Source organism: Podarcis filfolensis (genome assembly GCF_964270895.1).
Source record: "Podarcis filfolensis genome assembly, chromosome: 5".
Taxonomy (NCBI): domain Eukaryota; kingdom Metazoa; phylum Chordata; class Lepidosauria; order Squamata; family Lacertidae; genus Podarcis; species Podarcis filfolensis.
The window spans coordinates 32,629,998-32,650,498 of record NC_139608.1 but is presented as its reverse complement, the minus strand read 5'-3'; the positions used below and the strand labels follow the sequence as shown (position 1 = coordinate 32,650,498).

At 38.6% G+C, this 20,501-nt stretch overlaps 1 protein-coding gene across 1 annotated transcript in view; it reads left to right on the top strand.

Moving 5' to 3' along the window:
- CLSTN2 (calsyntenin 2) overlaps window positions 1–20,501 on the top strand; it is a 329,869-nt gene that overhangs the window by 126,968 nt on the left and 182,400 nt on the right. Inside the window, exon 2 of the mRNA XM_083613746.1 lies at window positions 1,163–1,285. Within this exon, the coding sequence (XP_083469872.1) occupies window positions 1,163–1,285 (123 nt within the window). The remainder of the gene's footprint in view (window positions 1–1,162; window positions 1,286–20,501) is intronic.

The window sequence follows — 20,501 nt, the reverse complement described above, 5'->3', positions numbered from 1 at the left end:
ATGAGGTTGAAAGATTGTTCTTTGTAGAGAGAGGAAGTAGCTCAGTACTGTACCACATGCTTTGCATGTAAAAGATTCTAGGTTTCATTCCTGTCACTTCAAGGTAGGGCAAGGAATGACAACTGTCTTGCCTGATTTGTCTATCCCATCAGAGCTCTTACCCCCTTGTTTGTTTCCTCCTTATTTCCCCCCCTGGTTTTTTAAATATTCTTTCTCTCTTTGTGTGTCGCTTCAGAATAACTAGAAAGGGAAGTAGTTTATTTGATATCTAATGTTGATTTTTCATTTTAAAAACCCATTTTTTCTGATTCTTTAAGTTGGAAGAAAAGACACACACACATCTCTGCTTGGTAAGCAGCTGCTCTCTGTGTGTATGTGTGACAATAATGTCAGAAAGGAGTTAATTTCACTTGGCTTTACAATACAGTAGTTGTTTCAATCTGTTGTACTTAAAAAAAATGCCTCAGCAAGATCTGGGTTTGTTTTGTTGTGTTCCAGTCCAATGCTGATTCCCACAGAAAAGGTGGAAAGACAGGAGGTGAGGCAGGACAGGACTAAGATGGAGGCAAGGCTGGTCAGAAATTTCAGGACCACAGAAAGCTCCAAATGAGCAACTTACTTTGAGAAGGGTTGGGAGCAGACTGAGGCCTTATTCTCTGTTTCCAGACTTCCTCTGTCAGGTTGTACCTACTTCCCCTTATGGAGAACTTCAGAGCCTTAAAGGACCAATCCCCTGGTCCTTCAGGCCCAGGGGAAGGTACTTGTGAGGGTCCAGGCTCTAGCTCTGGTGGTCCCCAAGGTCCCGTTGGAGAATCATGTCCGCCAGCCTCAGTTGCTGTGGTTCCCTGATCTCTAGCAGTCAGCTTAGAAGCAGAACTTGGTCCAGCTCCTTAGGTGGTACCTCTGCAGCATCTGACTCTGTGTCTGGATTGCTGCTGGATTCAGGGTTCATGGTGTTGATGGTGTAATGCTGATGATGGGGATAATATCATTTCATACCAGTTTCACTTGCAGCTAAATTTTGGTTGAGGAGGGACTCATTCTATATTTTTCTAGTGATCCCCCCCCCATAAAAATCAAATCACATAATTAAGCAACTTGAAAAGAGAAAGGGGAGGGGAAACCCTTATACTAATGAAAATTGTTTCCTTTCTTTTCCTAGTAAACAAGCACAAGCCATGGATTGAAACATCTTATCATGGAGTTATTACTGAAAACAATGACACAGTCATTTTGGATCCTCCACTGGTTGCTTTGGACAAAGATGCCCCTGTTCCATATGCAGGTAGGAAATATTTTGTTCAATGTCACCATAAACTTTGTGTGAAGCTCATCAAATGGATTTATACAATTTGTATGCAGTATACTGATAGCACATCACACAAATGCTATGCTTCAATGTTCATTTGCCGAACCATCTAACTTGAAACCTGGGCCCATAGAGCTTGAAATGAAGCGTGTTTATGATTGTTGTGCATTCACTATAAAGACAAAATAGATCATAAGCAATGTAATACAGCAAGTTTTTTGGTTGTGGCTGTTTAGAAACTACTTGTTAGAACATCAATTCGGAGTTTGCTTTATGTAAATTGTGTATTATGATTGCCTACACTAAGCTCATTTGCTTGCAAGCAGTTGGTGAGCTACATAAAGAATATTTTACAATCACTTGCATCATGTTTAATGGTGTTTTAAGTTATTATAGTCAGAACCAAGATGGGAAGTGTTAATGGAGGGTTTCAAGATTCCTAGTGTCGTTTGTTTATGACAGATGTCTGTCTTCAGAAGTTTACAGTTGCAGTTTATTTTCCTATATAGTTAATTATGAACTTCTTGAACAGAAAATGACTACCTTCTTTGTCGCATTAAATGATGTTACAAAAAGATGGGATAAAACTACTGTCTGGTTAACAGTGCAAGAAATGTAGCATTTTATTTAAACCTTTAAAGCGTGAGCATTAAATATGAGATTTGTGCAGATTTAAAGATTTATGGTTTTGGAACATCAAGATTTATTTATCACTTTGGCTTGAGAATCTCTGTCCCTTCCATTTATGTGATACCTCTAGTAGTAGTATTTACTGTAGTTGTTGTGCTTTCATTATCCAATTTTCTCCCCCCTGTTGTGTTACAGTAGTTTCCTACATTTGTAGAAGCTATCACCAATATAGATTGCATGACTCAACTTCCCCTGGTCCCTCAAATTCTGCCATAAACTAATCAGTTCCTGCAAATGGATGTGCATATTGTTAGCTTTGAAATAGTGTTTTCGTATATTAGGATGAAGACGGAGAAAACATTTTAAGTCTTGATAGAAGTGAACTTGAACACACATTATGAATCCTGAAAACAAATGCTTCAGAGTGCAGTGAATGGTGTATCCAAATTATTTCTGGCACACCTATATTTTTATATCAAAGGAGATTGTCTGGTAAATGCAGTTTCTTGGGCCTTGTATAGAAGATAATAATAGTTCTAGCCTTGATTCCAAGTGCACTTTTCTTCCTTTTTCTTCTTTCCTCTCTTTTTATTGTTATTGTGGAAATCTATTATGACTGCATTCTAGCTTCACTTTTTTCTTCTTCTTGTGACATTTCTTGTCAACAATTAATTGATGAAGCCACTTAACTTCAATTGCTGTACCTTAAATCTGTTCTGAATTTTATCAACCCTTTTATTGATTCTCCGCTGGATATCATAATATAGTATTAGTTGGAAAATTGTAAGTATCTCTTTGATATAAACAAATGAAGCATATCTATTTTGGTATTGATTTTTGTCACAGCCACTTTTTATGTAACTACAAAATGTCCCTATTCCAGAAGTATGGTCTATATCGTTAATAAATGATTTAGATTTCCCCCCATGGATTCTTATTATGGAATTTTTGTTTTGTATAATTATATTGAAATATTTAATGAACTGTTGTATCATGAGTTTGCAACAAAGTCAAACGTCAATCATTTCCTCCAACTAGAGGTTGGTCCATGGTATTCCTCTCACATTCTGGAGATACATGGTATTTTCTGCAGTGGCTTAGATTGCAATCCTAAACACACATACTGGGGAGAGAGCTCCATTGAACACAGTGGAAGCTACTTCTGAGTAAACAAAGAGAGAATTGTGCTGTTAATATATTTTCTTAAAAATCTAGAGCAATCTTTTTCAGTGGTGCTACCACTGGTTGAAAATAAATGGTGTAGATGTTAGATGTGGGGTAAATATTTATTGATGTGGGATAAATATTCCTCAGGTTTTTTTATAAACTGTAAAATGATGGCTGGAAAATATCTCTGTTGTTGTTGTTTGGTCGTTTAGCCATGTCCAACTCTTCATGACCCCATGGACCAGAGCACGCCAGGCACTCCTGTCCTCCACTGCCTCCCGCAGCTTGGTCAAACCTATGTTGGTAGCTTCGAGAACACTGTCCAACCATCTCGTCCTCTGTCGTCCCCTTCTCCTTGTGCCCTCAATCTTTCCCAACATCAGGGTCTTTTCCAGGGAGTCTTCTCTTCACATGGTTAGTAGCCATACTCATGAGGTGGCCTCAACTTCAGGATCTGTCCTTCCAGTGAGCACTCAGGGCTGATTTCCTTAAGAATGGATAGGTTTGATCTTCTTGTAGTCCATGGGACTCTCAAGAGTCTCCTCCAGCACCATAATTCAAAAGCATCAAGTCTTTGGTGATCAGCCTTCTTTATGGTCCAGCTCTCACTTCCATACATCACTATTGGGAAAACCATAGCTTTAACTATACAGACCTTTGTCGCAAAGTGATGTCTCTGTTTTTTAAGATGTTGTCTAGGTTTGTCATTGCTTTTCTCCCAAGAACCAGGCGTCTTTTAATTTTGTGACTGCTGTCACCATCTGCAGTGATCATGGAACCCAAGAAAGTAAATTCTCTCACTGCCTCCATTTCCTCCCCTTCTATTTGCCAGGAAGTGATGGGACCAGTGGCCATGATCTTAGGTTTTTTGTTGTTTTTTATGTTGAGCTTCAGACTATATTTTGTGCTCTCCTCTTTCACCCTCATTAAAAGGTTCTTACTTACCTGGCAGGGGAGACACCTTGATCATTAAAAGGTTCTTAAATTCCTCCTCACTTTCCGCCATCAAGGTTGTCTCATCTGCATACCATACACTTCAGTTTTTGACCTGAAAATTTAAATCTTTATTTTGAAATAATGATTTCAGTTTATGTTATTTCCAAGTAAGTATGAACAGACATACTATCAAGATATTTTTTTTATCAAATAGGAAAAACATGTATATAGTCCTTAATGGGTAAGTTTGAATACACCATCATTTTATGATGCTTAGGAACATTGCTCTTGGATCAAAGTACATTTCTTTTGGTCTTCTATGCTGGTTAAAGCAGGAATAGGGTGTTATCTCCAGAGCTTCGGCAGTGACTTAAACTCATCCTACAGCTGAGTTTCTTACTTGGCCTCACACTCTGAACCCAAAGGCAAGACAGCCACAATTGCTGGTTAACTTGGTTGCAGGTTTGTGGTCTTTGCAATTACGTATGAATTTTTCAGTCCATCATTTCCCCCAAGATTAACTCAAAAGTCAGTAAATGCAGTTGACCCATTGTACTTGCTAAATTATATGGACACCTCATTAATATAGTCATGCCATTTAACTAACTTTCTGGTACTTTCACTGTTGGTCAATGACTGCTTATTTGTCAGATGTGTTCACTTGTTCACTTGTTTCGCAACTAATTCTCACTGGAGGCTGTTCCATTATCCACTACCTGTGACATACTTGATCTAAATATGGTTGATCAAACTACAGTTAGTTAGTTAGTTATAAGAAACACATATAAAACAGCAGTTTTGGATCATGATTTCTCAACTAACTGAAGTTTGAAATAAGTACAACTTTCAGTATTTGGAATAATGGGAAACTGTAGTTTGTTACAACTACAATTTATAAACTTTCTTGTCTGTTTATAACAGAAAATCATGTTACATCTGAACTGGACTAATCCTAAGGCTTGAACACAGCTTTGATAACCCTTATAAGGAAGATATTTCCTTGTGAAACAATTAACAGTGAACAAGCTATGAAAGAGTGACCTCTGTCAAGGACTTATTCTGCTGTATATCCACCAATGCCAGAAATGAAATCACTTGTCAACATTTCCACCACTGCATATGTAGTAGGATATATGTCTGTATGTAGAAGAATAAACTTACCTAAATCAGATATCTGATAAAACATACAGACCCCAACACTTCTTTTTCCATGCACATTCTGCACATTGAAGGTACACATAGTCTCAATAACTTTCTCTCATCCTCTATCTCTCCTCTAATCTTTTAAAACTAGAACAAACTTGGCATAAAAACAATGGTGCAAGTTCATTTTGTGAAGCTTTTCACTTGAAACATGGACAATATGTTACTAGTGTAAAGCATGTAATTGTGCCCCCTTGTCCAATTTTCATTTGCCCTTAATATAGCAAGGAAAGTCAACCGCCGGAGCAACAGTTTCCATTTTTCAGAAAGACTGAATTGTCAGGAATCTTATAACCCACTGATGATGTTTAGGAAATGTTCTGGATCACTCAGGTAATGTGATTTTGATCATGAAAAATTCAGGTTGGAGTGAGCAGACTTTGGGGGGCTCTTCCAGATGAGGTTTCTGTTTTGTACTTGTCCTGCCTTATTCACTGCCTTATTTCAGAAGGTCACATTCTTAAATTATAGTTTGTAAAGGATACTAAGAGTTGTTACTACAAGTTGTTAATAATACTACAAGAGCTACAACTGCCAGAGTTCCCTGGGAAGAGAGACTGACTGTTAAACCGCTCTGGGAATTGTAGCTCTGTGATGGCAATAGGGTTCTCCAAACAATTCTCAGCACCCTTAACAAACCACAGTTCTTAGGATTCTGTGGAGGCAGCAATAACTGTTCTTCAAATGAATGGTGTAGACAAGGCCTTAGTGAAAGATACAGTAAATGGAATTGTTGTAGCATGTAACATATGGGTACTGGACAGGATGTGTTAAGGAGAAAATTAACACGTGATCTATAATAAATATACTATGCATACAGTGGTGCCTCGCAAGATGAAATTAATCCGTTCCGCGAGTCTCTTCGTCTTGCGGTTTTTTCGTCTTGCGAAGCACGGCTATTAGTGGCTTAGCGGCTATTAACGGCTTAGCAGCTTAGCGGCTTAGCGGCTATTAACGGCTTAGTGGCTTTAAGAAAAAGGAAACAAACTCGCAAGAACTTGCAAGACGTTTCGTCTTGCGAAGCAAACCCATAGGGAAATTCGTCTTGTGGAACGACTCAAAAAACGGAAAACTCTTTCGTCTTGCGCGTTTTTCGTCTTGCGAGGTACCACTGTAATGCTCTTGATATATTGTTCATTTGATACACTTGAAATGCTATGATATGTGGGCAACTTGTTATGAGGAAAATGTGTCCTTTAACTAGTTCATCGAATTTGGAGGGAAAGAATTAAACTTATCTGGTTTTCATAGGATGGTCTGTTGTTTACTGCACAAAGAGTAAATGGCTAACAGTGATAGAAATCAGGTGTCTTATTAGAATTCTTCAATGCCTACTGTTGATGGACTTGCCAGTATATAAACCATTCATTTATTCATTCATTCCAGCTCTTTATATACTGCTTAATTACTGATGTTTCTCAGCACTAATAGTCTAAATTACGTCAGTGCTCAAAGATAAATAACTGTGCATTTACAAGTATTTTCATGAATTTAAATTCCAACATAGGAGCTGTCATGGGAAAGGAAAGCACCTAAAGATATACTGTTGCACTAGACAATGATTCGTTTACAGGCAGCAGCCTACTTCATGATATAAAATTATGGGATTGCTGCCAATGTTAGTAACACTGCTAAATTGGGTTGAATTAAAGCCTCCTACAGTTAATATTATGCAGGTGCTTGAGGGATTTCTAATGAACTTATGGGTTCACTGTAGGGAGGTGAAACATTTAGAAGGTTTTAAAGGCTTAAAATCTTGAATCAGATGCATTAAGATCTTGGAGATAATGGAGCTATGGTAATCTATGTTCTTTGTGAGCATTCTGTCCTTTTTCAAGGACACAGACTATGGAGAATCTATGGCACAATATAATTAGATTATTATAATATTCCTTCCATGTTGGAAAAATAATCATCACATTAGTATGGTTACAAAAAATTAATCTGAATTTGCACTGAGGATGGCAATTCCATTAGTTTTCATGAACTATACTTATTACATTTTTCACTAAATCCGGTCTTAGGTTTGCTCCCAAGATTCAGAGGTCCTCAAAAAATAATTAGCCTAGTTCATGTGCTCTTTAATGGTAAAATAAAATTGTTCTGGAAACCTGGACTGATTTTCAATTAAATAAAATGGGAGATTTCCTGCAAATATTTGGTAGTGCAATGCAATCTTTAGATACTATACTGCAGTTATTGATGTAGCTGATGAGAGGATTTTTACAGAAATTCTTTTATTTCCATTTGTTATCTTTCATGTGGGCCATGAGCTGAATACTTGGTGATCCTTAAACCTATGTTATAATAAATGGATTATTGTCTCGGGAGAGTTCCGTAGTAAATGCTGTTGGCTTCTAAAGAGCATATTTAAGAGTTAAAATATATAATTCCAAATTTAGACATAAGTTAAAAGGTCAATTGAGGACTAATTAAAAATACAGGAAAGTTATCATAAACAACCAGCTGGCTGTGTCAACATACCCTGCAGCTAGTTTGCTACAGTTTCAGGTTCTTTCCTGGTTTATATAACCTTTTAATTAGATATGTTAGGGAATACTGGGTATTATTATTTATTATAGTTTATTTTAAACCACTAGCAGTCTCTTTTTCTTTAGCTAAAGCCAAAATAATTTAAAACCTGCCTGTTGAAAGTAACAATTGATATAGACCGTGGCCACCAAAATAAAGTGGCCGCCAGTACTTCCACTTCGTTGATCAGTTCCTCCCTGTTGGTGAGGTCCAGTTCCAAGATAGATTTTTGCCATCTTCTGTGAGGTGCAACACGTCTCTTGCCAGAATTCCTTCCTCAAGGAAGTGGAGACCATGGTCCAGAAGCCCGATCTTTCTTGGTGACGCCACATGTGCAGCTTCCTGGGCCTAGACACTCAACACCTGTGCTCCAAGGAAGTGCCCATAAATCTAACCTCCTGGCTGCTGCTTATGAAAACCTGATGATGCCTGACTTTGGGGGGCTTGTTGGGTCAGAAGTAGCCTAACAGAGTCTTTACTACTTCTCTGCGAGTCTAAAGTTGCAGTGGGACAGGCTATCACAGACACTTAGGTGTGTGCAGGCATGTGAACCCTTCGTATGGTCACCAAGCACATGTGGCTGCTGAGGTGTGTGGACTGTGGTAAGGATGTCTGTGCACCCCCCTCAGTGTGTGAGAAGCGAATACTTCGATCACCAAACTGCAAAGGAACAATATATCCTTCATAACAAGTGGCATCCACTGTCTGGAAGATCACCAGACCGGAGTGTCAGAAAAAGTATGCCGTGATTGGGAAATGCACTGCTCCTAATGTTTGATGGATAAACATGAAGTGTGTGTGGAAATCACACATCGTTACAAGACTTAGGGCTTTTCAGTTTAGAAAAAAATGCAGGAAGAGAGGACATTAAACATGCTGTGGAAGAAAGTATTGTTGCATGCCTCCCTAGTCTCTCAACAGTGTGATATTCTAGGGGTTTCAGTCGTTTATCCAGGGTTCGTGTTTTTCTTTTGGAAATGATGCACAGCAGAGACTGGTTTATGTACAACCTGAGCCTGCGATGGAGGGGTTCAGAGCATTAATAACCCAAAAGGATCTTGTTTCTCCTATAGCCACAGCCTTAGATATTGGCAAAACCTATTGGTGTTTCACAACTTTCTGACTAGTTGCAGGACGTTAGCCAGACCTAGCAGAGTTAACGCAGAATCCACGGAAGCAATTGGCAACTTGGCTGCAGACAGGATAGACAAAGCAGGAACCAGGAACTTGTAGTTAGGTGTTTATTATATACAGTGGACTATATACAGGAACAGAACACGGATCTTTTGCTAGCTCTCTCTGACGCGACTCACAACTCCTACACTGACACAGAACTCTGAACCTCTGAACTACCACATACTACAGTTAGTAGGCCATTAATTATCACTCCCTTGAGAGAGCTTGACCAATCAGGGAGCTGTCTCCATGTCTCTGTTATCACCAGGCAGACTTACTCCTTCAGATTGCCTTCTGGCTGTCTGCCAAACCTTAATTGACTCTGTGTGAGTAGCTGCACGTACTCAGATTCCCAACATTAGATGCAAACAGAAATCACACGTTGCTCTCAAGCATTGCTCTGACTCTCTCTCCAGCTTGCTGCTTTACCTCTAGGTCCCTCTTCTTCAAACTCTGGCTTTTTCTGTTGCTGTCTCACAACCAGACCTTTAACCCCCCTTAATGGCTTATCACCTAGTCCTAGGCTATAACCTCACCAGGAGGCTAGGCTGGCTATTCCAATAATTAGAAGTGGTTTTAACACTTGCTGTATCCAGGGATTAGAGGGATCTGGCACGCGGCTTAACGCCCCAAACTCATAACAGTTTGTTGAGGGAGAGTTTTTCTCCTTCTCTTAGAACCTTGAGTCATCCAATGAAATGGATGGAAACTGACAATTCAAGACAGAGAAGAAGTACTCCTTCACACCTTAAAGGAAGAAGATATCCTAGAATAAAAAAGTTTAAACACACTTTCAGATCTTTGGAAAAATCTCATTTAATTTCCTATTGAAACTCAGAATGTTGCTGCTAGGCTGATTTTGAACACTAGATGTAAGCCATACTTTCCCCATTTGATGTTTAATAGGACAGTTGTATTCTAGTATTCTATTTCTGTATTCAAGTGTTCTGGGCCTCCCCCCCCACCCAAATTAACTGTGTAATAAAATTGTTGCTGCACAGCAGGTCTAGCAATAAAAGATGTGAGATAATGAAGCAAAACTTTTGGGTCAGCTCCTGGTGGATGAACTTAGGGGAAGAAAAGTTATCCCTATCAGGTACATGTTCCAATTACTCTTTCTCTGCACTTGCTGAATCTTGCTGTTTGGTCCTCCTTTTTAAATTAGGACCGACAAGCCAGTCTCCCACTTTAGCAAGTGTGAAGGAATGTAATTGCTCCCCTGTTTTATGTTCCCCCCTTTCTTTTTTCCTGTAAAACGGTTGCTTTCTCTTCTAGAAGCTTTTCTGACCAAGAGGTTAAAAAGTTGACAGGAGAGTCAAGAGTTCAACCCAATAACTGACATAGATTTCATCCTGCTCTTGAAACTGAAAGGGGGAAAAGAAGCCAAATAAATTACAGTTAAGATAAATTTAATTGTAATGCTAACTCTATAGCCCTTCTTAATTGGGCAAGAGATGGGAGAGGAATAGAAAGAAGTGAAATCTGGCAGAGAGAGAAAGAGAAACATGGAAGAGAAATCTAAATTCAGGGGATAAAAAGGATCTTTCACAGAGATGGTTGGAAATTGCTTGACTGTTAAGTACTGGCTTACATAGGGAAGGAGCCCAAACTATGCTTAGCTGGGTGCATTTTTCTATACTACATTCAGTTTTCTCGTAGTAAAAGTTAGGTTTGTTTTTGAAAAATCTTTTAGGCTTTCTTATTCATTTCACACCTAATTGCCGTATCACACAACCAGTACAAAGAGTTGGCTGGGCCTGTAAACAAGTTCCAAAGAACACCACCAGAGCAGGGAGAGTGAATTCTGTAAGCTGTGAACTGTTCAAGTGCAGTAGAGCATATTTCCAAGGCCATTTTAAGATGCTAAGAGGCCCAGAGCAAAATGGTCATTTTAGGCCCCTCCCTCAAAGAATCCTGGGTAATGTAGTTTTTTTAAGGGAGCTGAGAATTGTTAGGAGACCCTTAACCAACCACATGTCCCAGGATTGTTTGGAAAAGGCCATGACACTTAAAGTGGAATAAAAATGCTTTAAATGTATGGTGTGGATGTGGCCCATGTGTCCAGTCATGCCCTACAGAATCTATACACTTACACACACACACTATTAGCATCGTCAGTCATGTCCAGTGAGAACTGAAATGGTATGATTAACAGTGTTTCTCAATGTGATAAAAGCTGCAAGAAATTAATTAAAACCATAATATTTGGAAAGGTTTCAAGGAGAGTTAAACAAATATTCCCCTACATCAGAATCACCAGCTTTAAAAAGCATCTATCCTTTTAACATGGCCTACCACGAATAATTATGAATATCCATTTCTTATGTTGATTGTTTCCATTTTATTTGGCAGCCAATACTTAAATGAAGGTCTTTAAAATGTCTCTGCTCATTTGAAATTCAGTGAGAAGTGCAGTTGGGACAGCTGAGAGGAAATTGACTGTTTTAGTTAACTCTTCTTGGCAAAATGACTAGACTGAGTTGAGTAAGTACTTTGGCACCAGTTCAGAGCCATATTTTATTACCCTGTATATGTATACGTATTCTTGATGCTGTCTATAATCACATGAAAGTAATCAAAGGCCAGATGTCCTTGGTGAACCTTTAAAATTTATATAAGATAATTAATTTTTATGTGTCATTATCTTGGTGTGTTTTTTGGAGAAGAGTGCACAACAAATAGCAGTCCAAATATTCACTCACAATGACACTGATATTTGTTTGTTTGTTTAAGTAAGCAGCTTAATTGTTTACTGTTAGCATAAGAATAACCTGTTAATTTGGGGGCAAGCTTGGTTTCCAAATGATGTTAACCATTAATTTCATATTTACTTATTCAGTGTCATGCTTGTAGTAGCACCAAAATAAGCAGGTAGTCTTGTTTCAATCTTTTCTTCTTCTGCCTTAATTAACATCAGATTTATATTTTTGGGCATTGGTTAGTGAGAGTCCATGAGCTTTAGAAAGCTGCATGAAAATAAAAAAGGCAGTTAATTAACATGGGAAACTGCCAGGGCTCTCTTCAGGGTACTTCTCTTCCCTTGATACTGTGGAATCAGAGTTGGCAAGGCTGTGAGAGACTGCACTGAAGAACGATGAGTCCAATGACCATAATGGGCTGTGGCAAATGGAGAAGGAAAAGATGGTCCAGGACAGGGGTCGGCAAATTTTTTTAGCAGCGGGCTGGTCCACTGTCCCTCAGACCTTGTGGCGGGCTGGAGAAGAGGCATCGGGGGGGAGGGAGCTGGATGAAGAGGCGGGGGGCAGATAGTCCTCCTTCCCAGCCCCAGCCGCTGCCGCTGCCACTGCCACTGCTGCTGCTGCTGCTGCTTCTCAGTAGGCAGAGCGAGCTCGTCCGCTCTGCTCTCTGGCCCACAGGAGCATCAGGGCGACAATGGCGACGGGAGGAAGAGGTTGAGTGGTGGTGGCTCTGCCGGTGATGGGAAGAAGAGGCCGAGCGGCAGCGGCTCTACCAATCAAACCCCATAACTGGTTTACCCTAGTGTGGTGCGGGCATGTCTCTGCCAATCAAACGCCGCTGAGGTGAGCGTTCGAGTGGCAGAGCCACTGCTGCTCAGCCTCTTCCTCCCGTCGCCATTGCCGGGAGTCTCGGCTTCACAGTGCAAGCCAGATTTAGGACCCAGGTGGGCCTGATCCGGCCTGGAGACCATAATTTGCTGACCCCTGGTCCAGGATATTCATCTTTAAATGGCCCTTTAGAGGGCAAGTTGTAGTTGGATGTGGAGAAAAGGAAGTCACAAACTGAATGATATTAAATGATGCTGGATAGAAAGCCAGAGAAGATACCTGGGGCATAGTGAGAGATGGTCAAAAAGGAAGGGCTGGCCAGAGGGAAAGATGGAGAGGCAGGTAGCTAGACTCTGCAAGCTCCAGAAGAAGCTGCTGCCCTTGTTCTGATACATCTATGCCAGTTATCCATGCAGCAAGGCAGGACAATAATTGCATCTTTCTCTAACAAAGGCTATAGATCAAGAGGCTTTATGAATGGTCTTTTCCAGTTCATTTTTACCAAGTGCCACAATCCCCTGGCTTGCAGGTAAGCACTTCCTCACCTGTAGGGAACTGAATCTGTGAAGGTCCTGTGTCAGGCTCTGGACCACTAGTCTTAGGTTCCATGTGCTCAAAACTACCTGAAAAATAAAGAAGCTACCTACTGTTTCAGCATCAAATATAAAGGGATAAAAGATCCAGCTTTTATTAAAGACGTATTTCTTGCAATTGGAACATAGTAGCTATATTGTTTTTTAAAATGGATATGATTTATACCAGAATGTCACAATTAATCTGAATGCATTTTTTAAAATAGAAGGGTAAAGGGGTATAGAATAATTAGTGTCACATAACCGTTCTCTTTGTTGATTTGACTCTATAATTGTTTTTAGACAATTGATGTGGAGTTATAGCTATTTATAGGTTATTTATTAATGTGGTTTTGAAAATAAATATATAGTTGCAATCTGAAGTTGTTCCTCTTGGACTTTGATGGATGATTAAACATTTAAAAGGTTGTATATGGGAGCACATGAATTAGACTCTAATGTGCTTTCAGAAAAGTCAAGTAGGCTTATAAATATCACACGAGTTATTTTTAAAATTGTCATGGATGAAAATATTCAGTGCAAAATAATTTCCTTCTCCAGGTAAATTTATTGGGCTGAATCCAAACCTTAGTAATGTTTAGAGTAGACTCACTGAAATCAATTGGGCTTAAGTGACAACTGACTTGAGTCTCACTTATTTCAGTGGTTCTACTCTTAATGAATCAGTCTGAATGCACTTTGATTTGGAAACTAGCTGGCAGCTAGTATAGTCAGGCCAGGATCAATGTAATATACTCAAACTGTCTTGCTCTGGTGAGCAACCTGGCTGCCAAATTCTGCCCCAGCCGAAGTTTCTGCACTATCTTCAGAGGTACCCCCATGTATAAACATGTTGCAGTAATCTAACCTAGAGGTTACAAGACAACAGAAGTTAGGATATCCCTGTCCAGGGGCATAGCTGGGCCACCAGCCAAAGCTGATGGAAGGCAGTCTGGGCCGCTGAGGCCACCTGAATCTCAAGTGACAGCAAAGGATCCCGGAGTAGCCCCAAGCTCTTTCAGAGGAAGTTTGACCCCATCAAGAGCAGGCAATCTCCCACCCATCTGGTCCAGGGAACCACGCACTATCAGTGTCTCAGTCTCATCTTGATTGAGTTTCAGCTTGTTGGCTCTCATCCAGTCCATTATCGAGGCAAGACAGTGTTCCAGCACATCTACTGCCACACCTGCATATATAAAGGAGAAGTAGAACTGAGTGTCATCAGCATATTGCTGACAATGTACTCCAAAACTCTGGATTACTCCACTCAGCAGTTTCATGTAGATGTTAAACAGCATAAACATTTAAACATGTTTTCTTCATTCAGCTCCTTTTAGGCAGTAAGAAGTTTCCTTTTCATCGGTTGTGTGTATATTATATAATATTAAATCCTTACTTTTTCCCATCTTGGGACTAAATTTTGTTTTAAATTCTTCACCCCAAATGTGAATTAGAAATAGTGCAGTCTTTTCCTACGCAGTCCAATGATAAAATGCCACTTGATTTTAAACATTCAAATGTTTAAATGTTACCATTCACATGTTTTCAAAAAGAAAAATACTATCCTAATCATGAGTGAAATTCCCATGTATTCCAATTGTCCCTTTGAAGATACACTGTTTATACCTCTACGAGGCAAAATGTCTAAAATTACTACTGAGTGTTTATTAAGAATATTATCTCTATCTGGGGTGTACTATCTTTTATATTAATAACTGGTCATTTGATTAAAAACACTATTTCATTTTATTTTTGGAAATGGGCATTCTACTAAATTATTGATTTGTTAGTGTGCCTGACAGGTGTAATAGGCATTTCTGACAACATTTCTGTTGCTCAGTGACATGGTAGACTTGGAAGACTTCCAATCATTTTAATGAAGAGAAGTTACGAGCCAAGAAAGAAACAGGCAGCATTTTGTTTAATGCTGAATTTGCAGCATAGAAATCAAATGAGGTACATGGCTACAATTGGCAAACTATGATACAAAATACAGAAATATACTAATACCACATTCACAACTATTCAGCTGATGATCTGAGAATTTAACAGCACAGTAAAGAGAAACTTAAATAGAAGTTTACCTTGGATTAGAAAAAATACAAAATAATCCAAGAAAAAAATACAAAAGATATGAAGACAATTCCAGCATGGTCAATGAGCAGTCAAGGAAGCTATAAAAGACAGGAAATCTAAGTGGAAGTCCTTCCTAAAATGAAGAATGCAAATTCCAGCAAACCAGGAGTCAGTAATAAGGCACGTGAGAAAGTTTTGAGGAGTATATTGCTAGAATTTTTAAGACAAACATTAAAACTTCTTAAACTGTATTAAAAGCAAGAAATTAGCCACAGAGGTGCTTGCACTATATTTAAAATGATGGAGTGAGAGGATTACTTAAGGAGGACAAGGGGGCTGTAGAGGAGAGACTGTACCAATTGTTTGCATTAGTTTCCAGAGCAGAAGAAATTGGACAGATACTCACACCTGATCTGTACATGTTTGTTTTTGTGTGTGTGTAAAGACACTGGATGAATTCTGTCAATAACTAACAGGAGATGAAGTTGTATACAGATTTGTATAACTGAAAGGCGATAGGAATATATTTGAGTTCTGAAGGGACTCATACGTAAAATGATTAATCTTACACAAATATGCAGCATCCCATATCAGATGTTTGGCTCAAAAGAATGCAACACTAATATTAAACGAGGTGTGAAAATACTTAACAAAGTCTCTGGAGAACTATGAAAATGTCAAGGAACAAGAAAATGTAACTAGAGGGTCAGAAGTAGAGGATCGGGATAAATTGACTGTTTTTACAATTAAGTGAGGTTATTAATTGAGTTTCCTAAGCATCAGCATTGTTATTTAATTTATTCATAACTAAATTAATTATGTAATGGTGTTAGAGTGACTCATGCTGTGGACAAGGTTGTGGATGATACATGATTAACCAGGATAGTGAGGAACAAAGCAGTTTTATTTTTCAAAAAAACACCCAATTTATCCAATCCAAAAAGTGATTCATGCTTTTAACTGAGTGCTTATCAAGATTATGGAGATTATGTCATATATTGATTTGTCTGTGTATCTTCTCTTTGTGCCTCATACAGCCTGAATCATACCCCTCATGAAGCAGTCACATATTTGTTTTATGTGTATCCTTGATACATTAAATATATGTATACATCAGAGACATGTGTTTGATAGTGGGTTCCAGTCTACAGAACATTATTCCATAATGCATTTGTTAGTCCTGTGGCACATTTAAATCTCTCTGTTTCTTTGCTGCATTGGTATAACATGGCTATGACTGGGAGTTTGTCTCATTTGTTTAATACATTTAGATGCATTAATTTTACATAATATCTTTATTTAACACACTTCAGAGCACTTCACCAAACAGACCCAATATACAAATTAATAATTATTAGGAATAACTATAATTCAGTATAACTGGAATGGTTAGCAATGGACAGCATCTTGAAAGTTCTATGAGAATAACTCATTCACTGTCCTGCTCCCACTATGTGATCACCTGTATTTCATCACTTAGTTAGCACAATGTCATGGGCCAGGAATTGGCTTCACCTGCTGAGCAGCAGCCTGAAGGTGCAGAAGGCAGAGTGACTCCACCTGCTGCTGATCAACCTTCTTGCTCCTGATGTGAACCAGCTGGCTCCAGCTTTCTTAAACAGGGTTTCCAGCCTCAGCCAGTTGCTGGAAACAACATTTGTTGTTCCTGGACAGACCTTGCTGCTGCTTGTTTTTTTGTGAGCTTGGACTCTTGGCTTTCTTGACCCCTGGAGCGTCTGACTGAACTGAGATACTCCTGACCTTAGGACTGGACTGAACCTTGCATTCAGACTCTGCCCCCAGGCAAGTACCCCCCTGAGACTTGGCTGGCTTCACCCAACACACAACTCTGCCGAGGCTGAGCAGCACAAGACTACAACACACTATAGGGGAAGATATTTACAGGTAAGGCATCAGTACAAACACTTCTGCTTACAATCTAATATTGCTTGAGGCTTAAAGCTTTAGGCTTTGTCAGTACATCTGACCTTTTGCAGTTTCTGGAAGAGAGCACATTGTTAGGATCTCAGGCTCTTTAGAGGAACATATTCAACTTTAATGTAGTGCAACACTGTATAATCTTCCTTTGTTGACACACTTGAGACCCTTCTCTGCTGAGTACTAAAACCTGTCTGTGGAATTATCTAAAATCAGTCTGTCATCTAGTCATAATGGCAGGGTTATGAATTCTTAAATTTTGGTGTATTGATAATCCTGATAGGCTGAACTGTTTTCATAGACAGACCTGTCCAATTACTTGGAATGACAAACACCAGTTTATTGATTAGTGACAACCAAGCTAGCTTTGTTTTAAATGTTGATGAAATAGAGTACTGTACAATATTTGAAGTTCGCTTGTAAATCTAAAATCCAGGGGATGGGGCGGTGAAAATTCAGAAACATTCAGAAAACAAAACAAGTTTCTTTGCACTGTTGATAAATTAGAGAAGGAACATTGGGTCAATAGCAGGTTCATATACTGAGGATGCTTAATAAAGTATGCATTACTGTTTTTAGTAACTATTTACTTGATATAATTAGGCAGCATGCATTGTGAATAGTAGTGCTATGTTGAGAACTTTCTTTCAGTTTCTTGCAACAGCCTGATCAAGCAACAACCGATTTAGGTGCATCTGAACAATGTGTGATTGCTCACGCTACTTTCCAAATCTGGAAACAAAAACATAAAGTCGTCATGAAAAGGGGCTTTCATTTGCTGCTCTTCTAATATAAAGCAAAGGACTGTTTAATGTGACATATGTAAGAATTTATAAGAATGGCTAGGAAAACATGACTACAATTTTAGGGAAGAGTTCGCTGGCTGACATTCAGGAAACTTGATTTTGTGAAATCTCTCAGGAGTAATTGCCCTCTCTAAAACAGAGAATTTCAGAAAGGAGAGTTCATTGACTTTAAAAAATAAAATGAAAAACCACACAAAATCAAAAGGAAATAATTTAGGAGTTACTTGTCTTCTATATGCAGCATCTAATCTGCTCTTATGGCTGGAGGAGACAACCAAAAGTGTTAAATACAGTGTTTTGTCCAGATGCTCAGTTTCTTCCTTCAAAAAGTATGCCACACTGTGTTTTATACTAATAGAATGAAAAGCCAGCAACCTTTTTGACCACAGTATATTTGTTCAGGTCTGTCTTTCAAGATGGAAAATGACCTCTGGTTCCACTATTACAGGTTGTTGAGGGGTTTTTTTATTTTACTTTTGCTCTTATTAAATATACATGACTATGCTACAAGGAAACAAAACACACATTAAGCTCCTCAAAGTGCTACCTTCAGAGTGGTCTTAGTTAAGGGCTGTTCAGATGAAGTGTGTCAGGTAATTTGGGGTCACCCAAGGTAGCTTTGCTATTGAAGTGAAACAATTACCACTTTTCTGATGTTGACTGTAGCATGAATTTCAAAAGAGATAATGCATTGTAGTTTTTTTCTTGTAAGTAATATCATATATTATGGTTACAGTACACCAGTCACAGAAACAAATTAAATTACATTCTTACAGACTTTCTCAACCTGGTGCCCTTTAGATGTTTTGTACTCCCATTGTCTGCTTAATCTGACAGATTTTAAAATTTATAAGAATGGCTAGGAAAACGTGACTACAATTATTATTGTAGCTGCTATTATTCATAAGAGCAAAGGCGCCAATCTCTCTCTCTCTCTCTCTCTCTCTCTCTCTCTCTCTCTCTCTCTCTGTGTGTGTGTGTGTGTGTGTGTGTGGATGGTTAGCACTGGTCAAGAATAAATGAATTTTTTATCAAGCAAACCAAAATAAGTAACTACACAGTTGTGGGCAGTGAGCAAGAATAAACTGAAGACACAGAAATTAATATTTTAGTATTCTGCACTTAGACCATTACATGTTGCTTTTTCAGTGACATTGAAAACTCAGCTTTCAAGGTGAGAAAAGGGCATGTGTAAGAACTTCTTTTATCCATTAGTACAAAAGAGAGTTCCCTTCTTTATCCTTCTAACCAAGCTCACTTTTCACTCATTTCATTCACCAAGTGTGATTGGTCAGCTCTTATTTACCTCATAATTATTTCAAAATTGTTATGTTTATATTAGGAGTTAGTGAGCACTGTTATTTTAATGTTTTATAACCCTGACATAGTGTAATATGTTGGTCATTGAGGGCAACAAATCATTTTCTTCTGTTATTAAATCTACATCTATTTACAATTTGTTACATGTTCCCATTGGAGTTGTGATTTTTGTACAATTATTTGGGTTTTTCCAAAGGGAATTCCTTGTCACTAAGTCTCTCAAGCACACCTGATACATAGTATCCCTAGGAGAAACTATTGCCTAGGAACTCTCAATCCTTTTATTATTGCACATTTCACAATGACTCCATCACAAGGAATTTGAAAAAGAAATTAATATCCAAGTGCAAAAAAATGGCAGTATAACATTGCTCCCTCAGTGGTCCTAGATAGGACATTTAAAAGCAGTTACAAAGCTGACCATTTTCTGACAATTTACTAACTACTGTGTCTTTCAGCATTTGACATTGGCTATATTACTATCCCAAGACGAAAGATTGTGGGATCCAATAGACAAATCAATTAAGATAAATTAGTAGAGTTGCCTTCCTGTCAGTTAATATACTCTAATTGATATTTGCTGTATTTATTTTATTAACATTATTTCCATGTTTGTCTGCGAGCTATTTAGCTTCATTAATTTAACATGAGCTGTAACAACACTGAGTCTTGGTCTTACCTGTTCATAAGTCAAGGAGGGCTTTTTACTGTACTTTTTAATGTACCTCATTAGCACTCCTGATTGGAGAACTGCATTTGTCACTATCCACTTCTATACAACTATAAGTGTATCAATAAACTTGGGAGTCTCTGGATGCATCCGATGCCCTACATGGACAGTTTCATCACACTTTTCAGAGTACTAAAATTCTCACATGCGATAATATTGATAGACAAGTGATACAGCTGTATAATTTAAGTAGGACCCAGAAATGTATCTCAGTCCAATGAAAACCAGTTTTGGAAAGGCCTTGGGTGCTATTCCAAACAGATTGAGAACCTTTCTGTTTCATAACTAATCTGAGGTCAAATTTAAATAACCCATTTCCAGTAATAAATGAAAATGCATTGCACTAGCTTTTAAAAATCAGATCTACCCCCTTGGGTTTATTCAGAATAAATTTTGCTATTCTTTTAAAAAACAAACAAAAAAGATACAGGAGAGATTTAAGTTGTTGCCTATAGAACTTTCAACCAGGGGTGCCAACTTGCATAAAATATTGGGGTGCCCAGGTAAGCCCCACCCTGCATAATTGATCAGAAGATGTGGCACATGCCCACTATGTGAATGGCAATGCCCATCAACTGG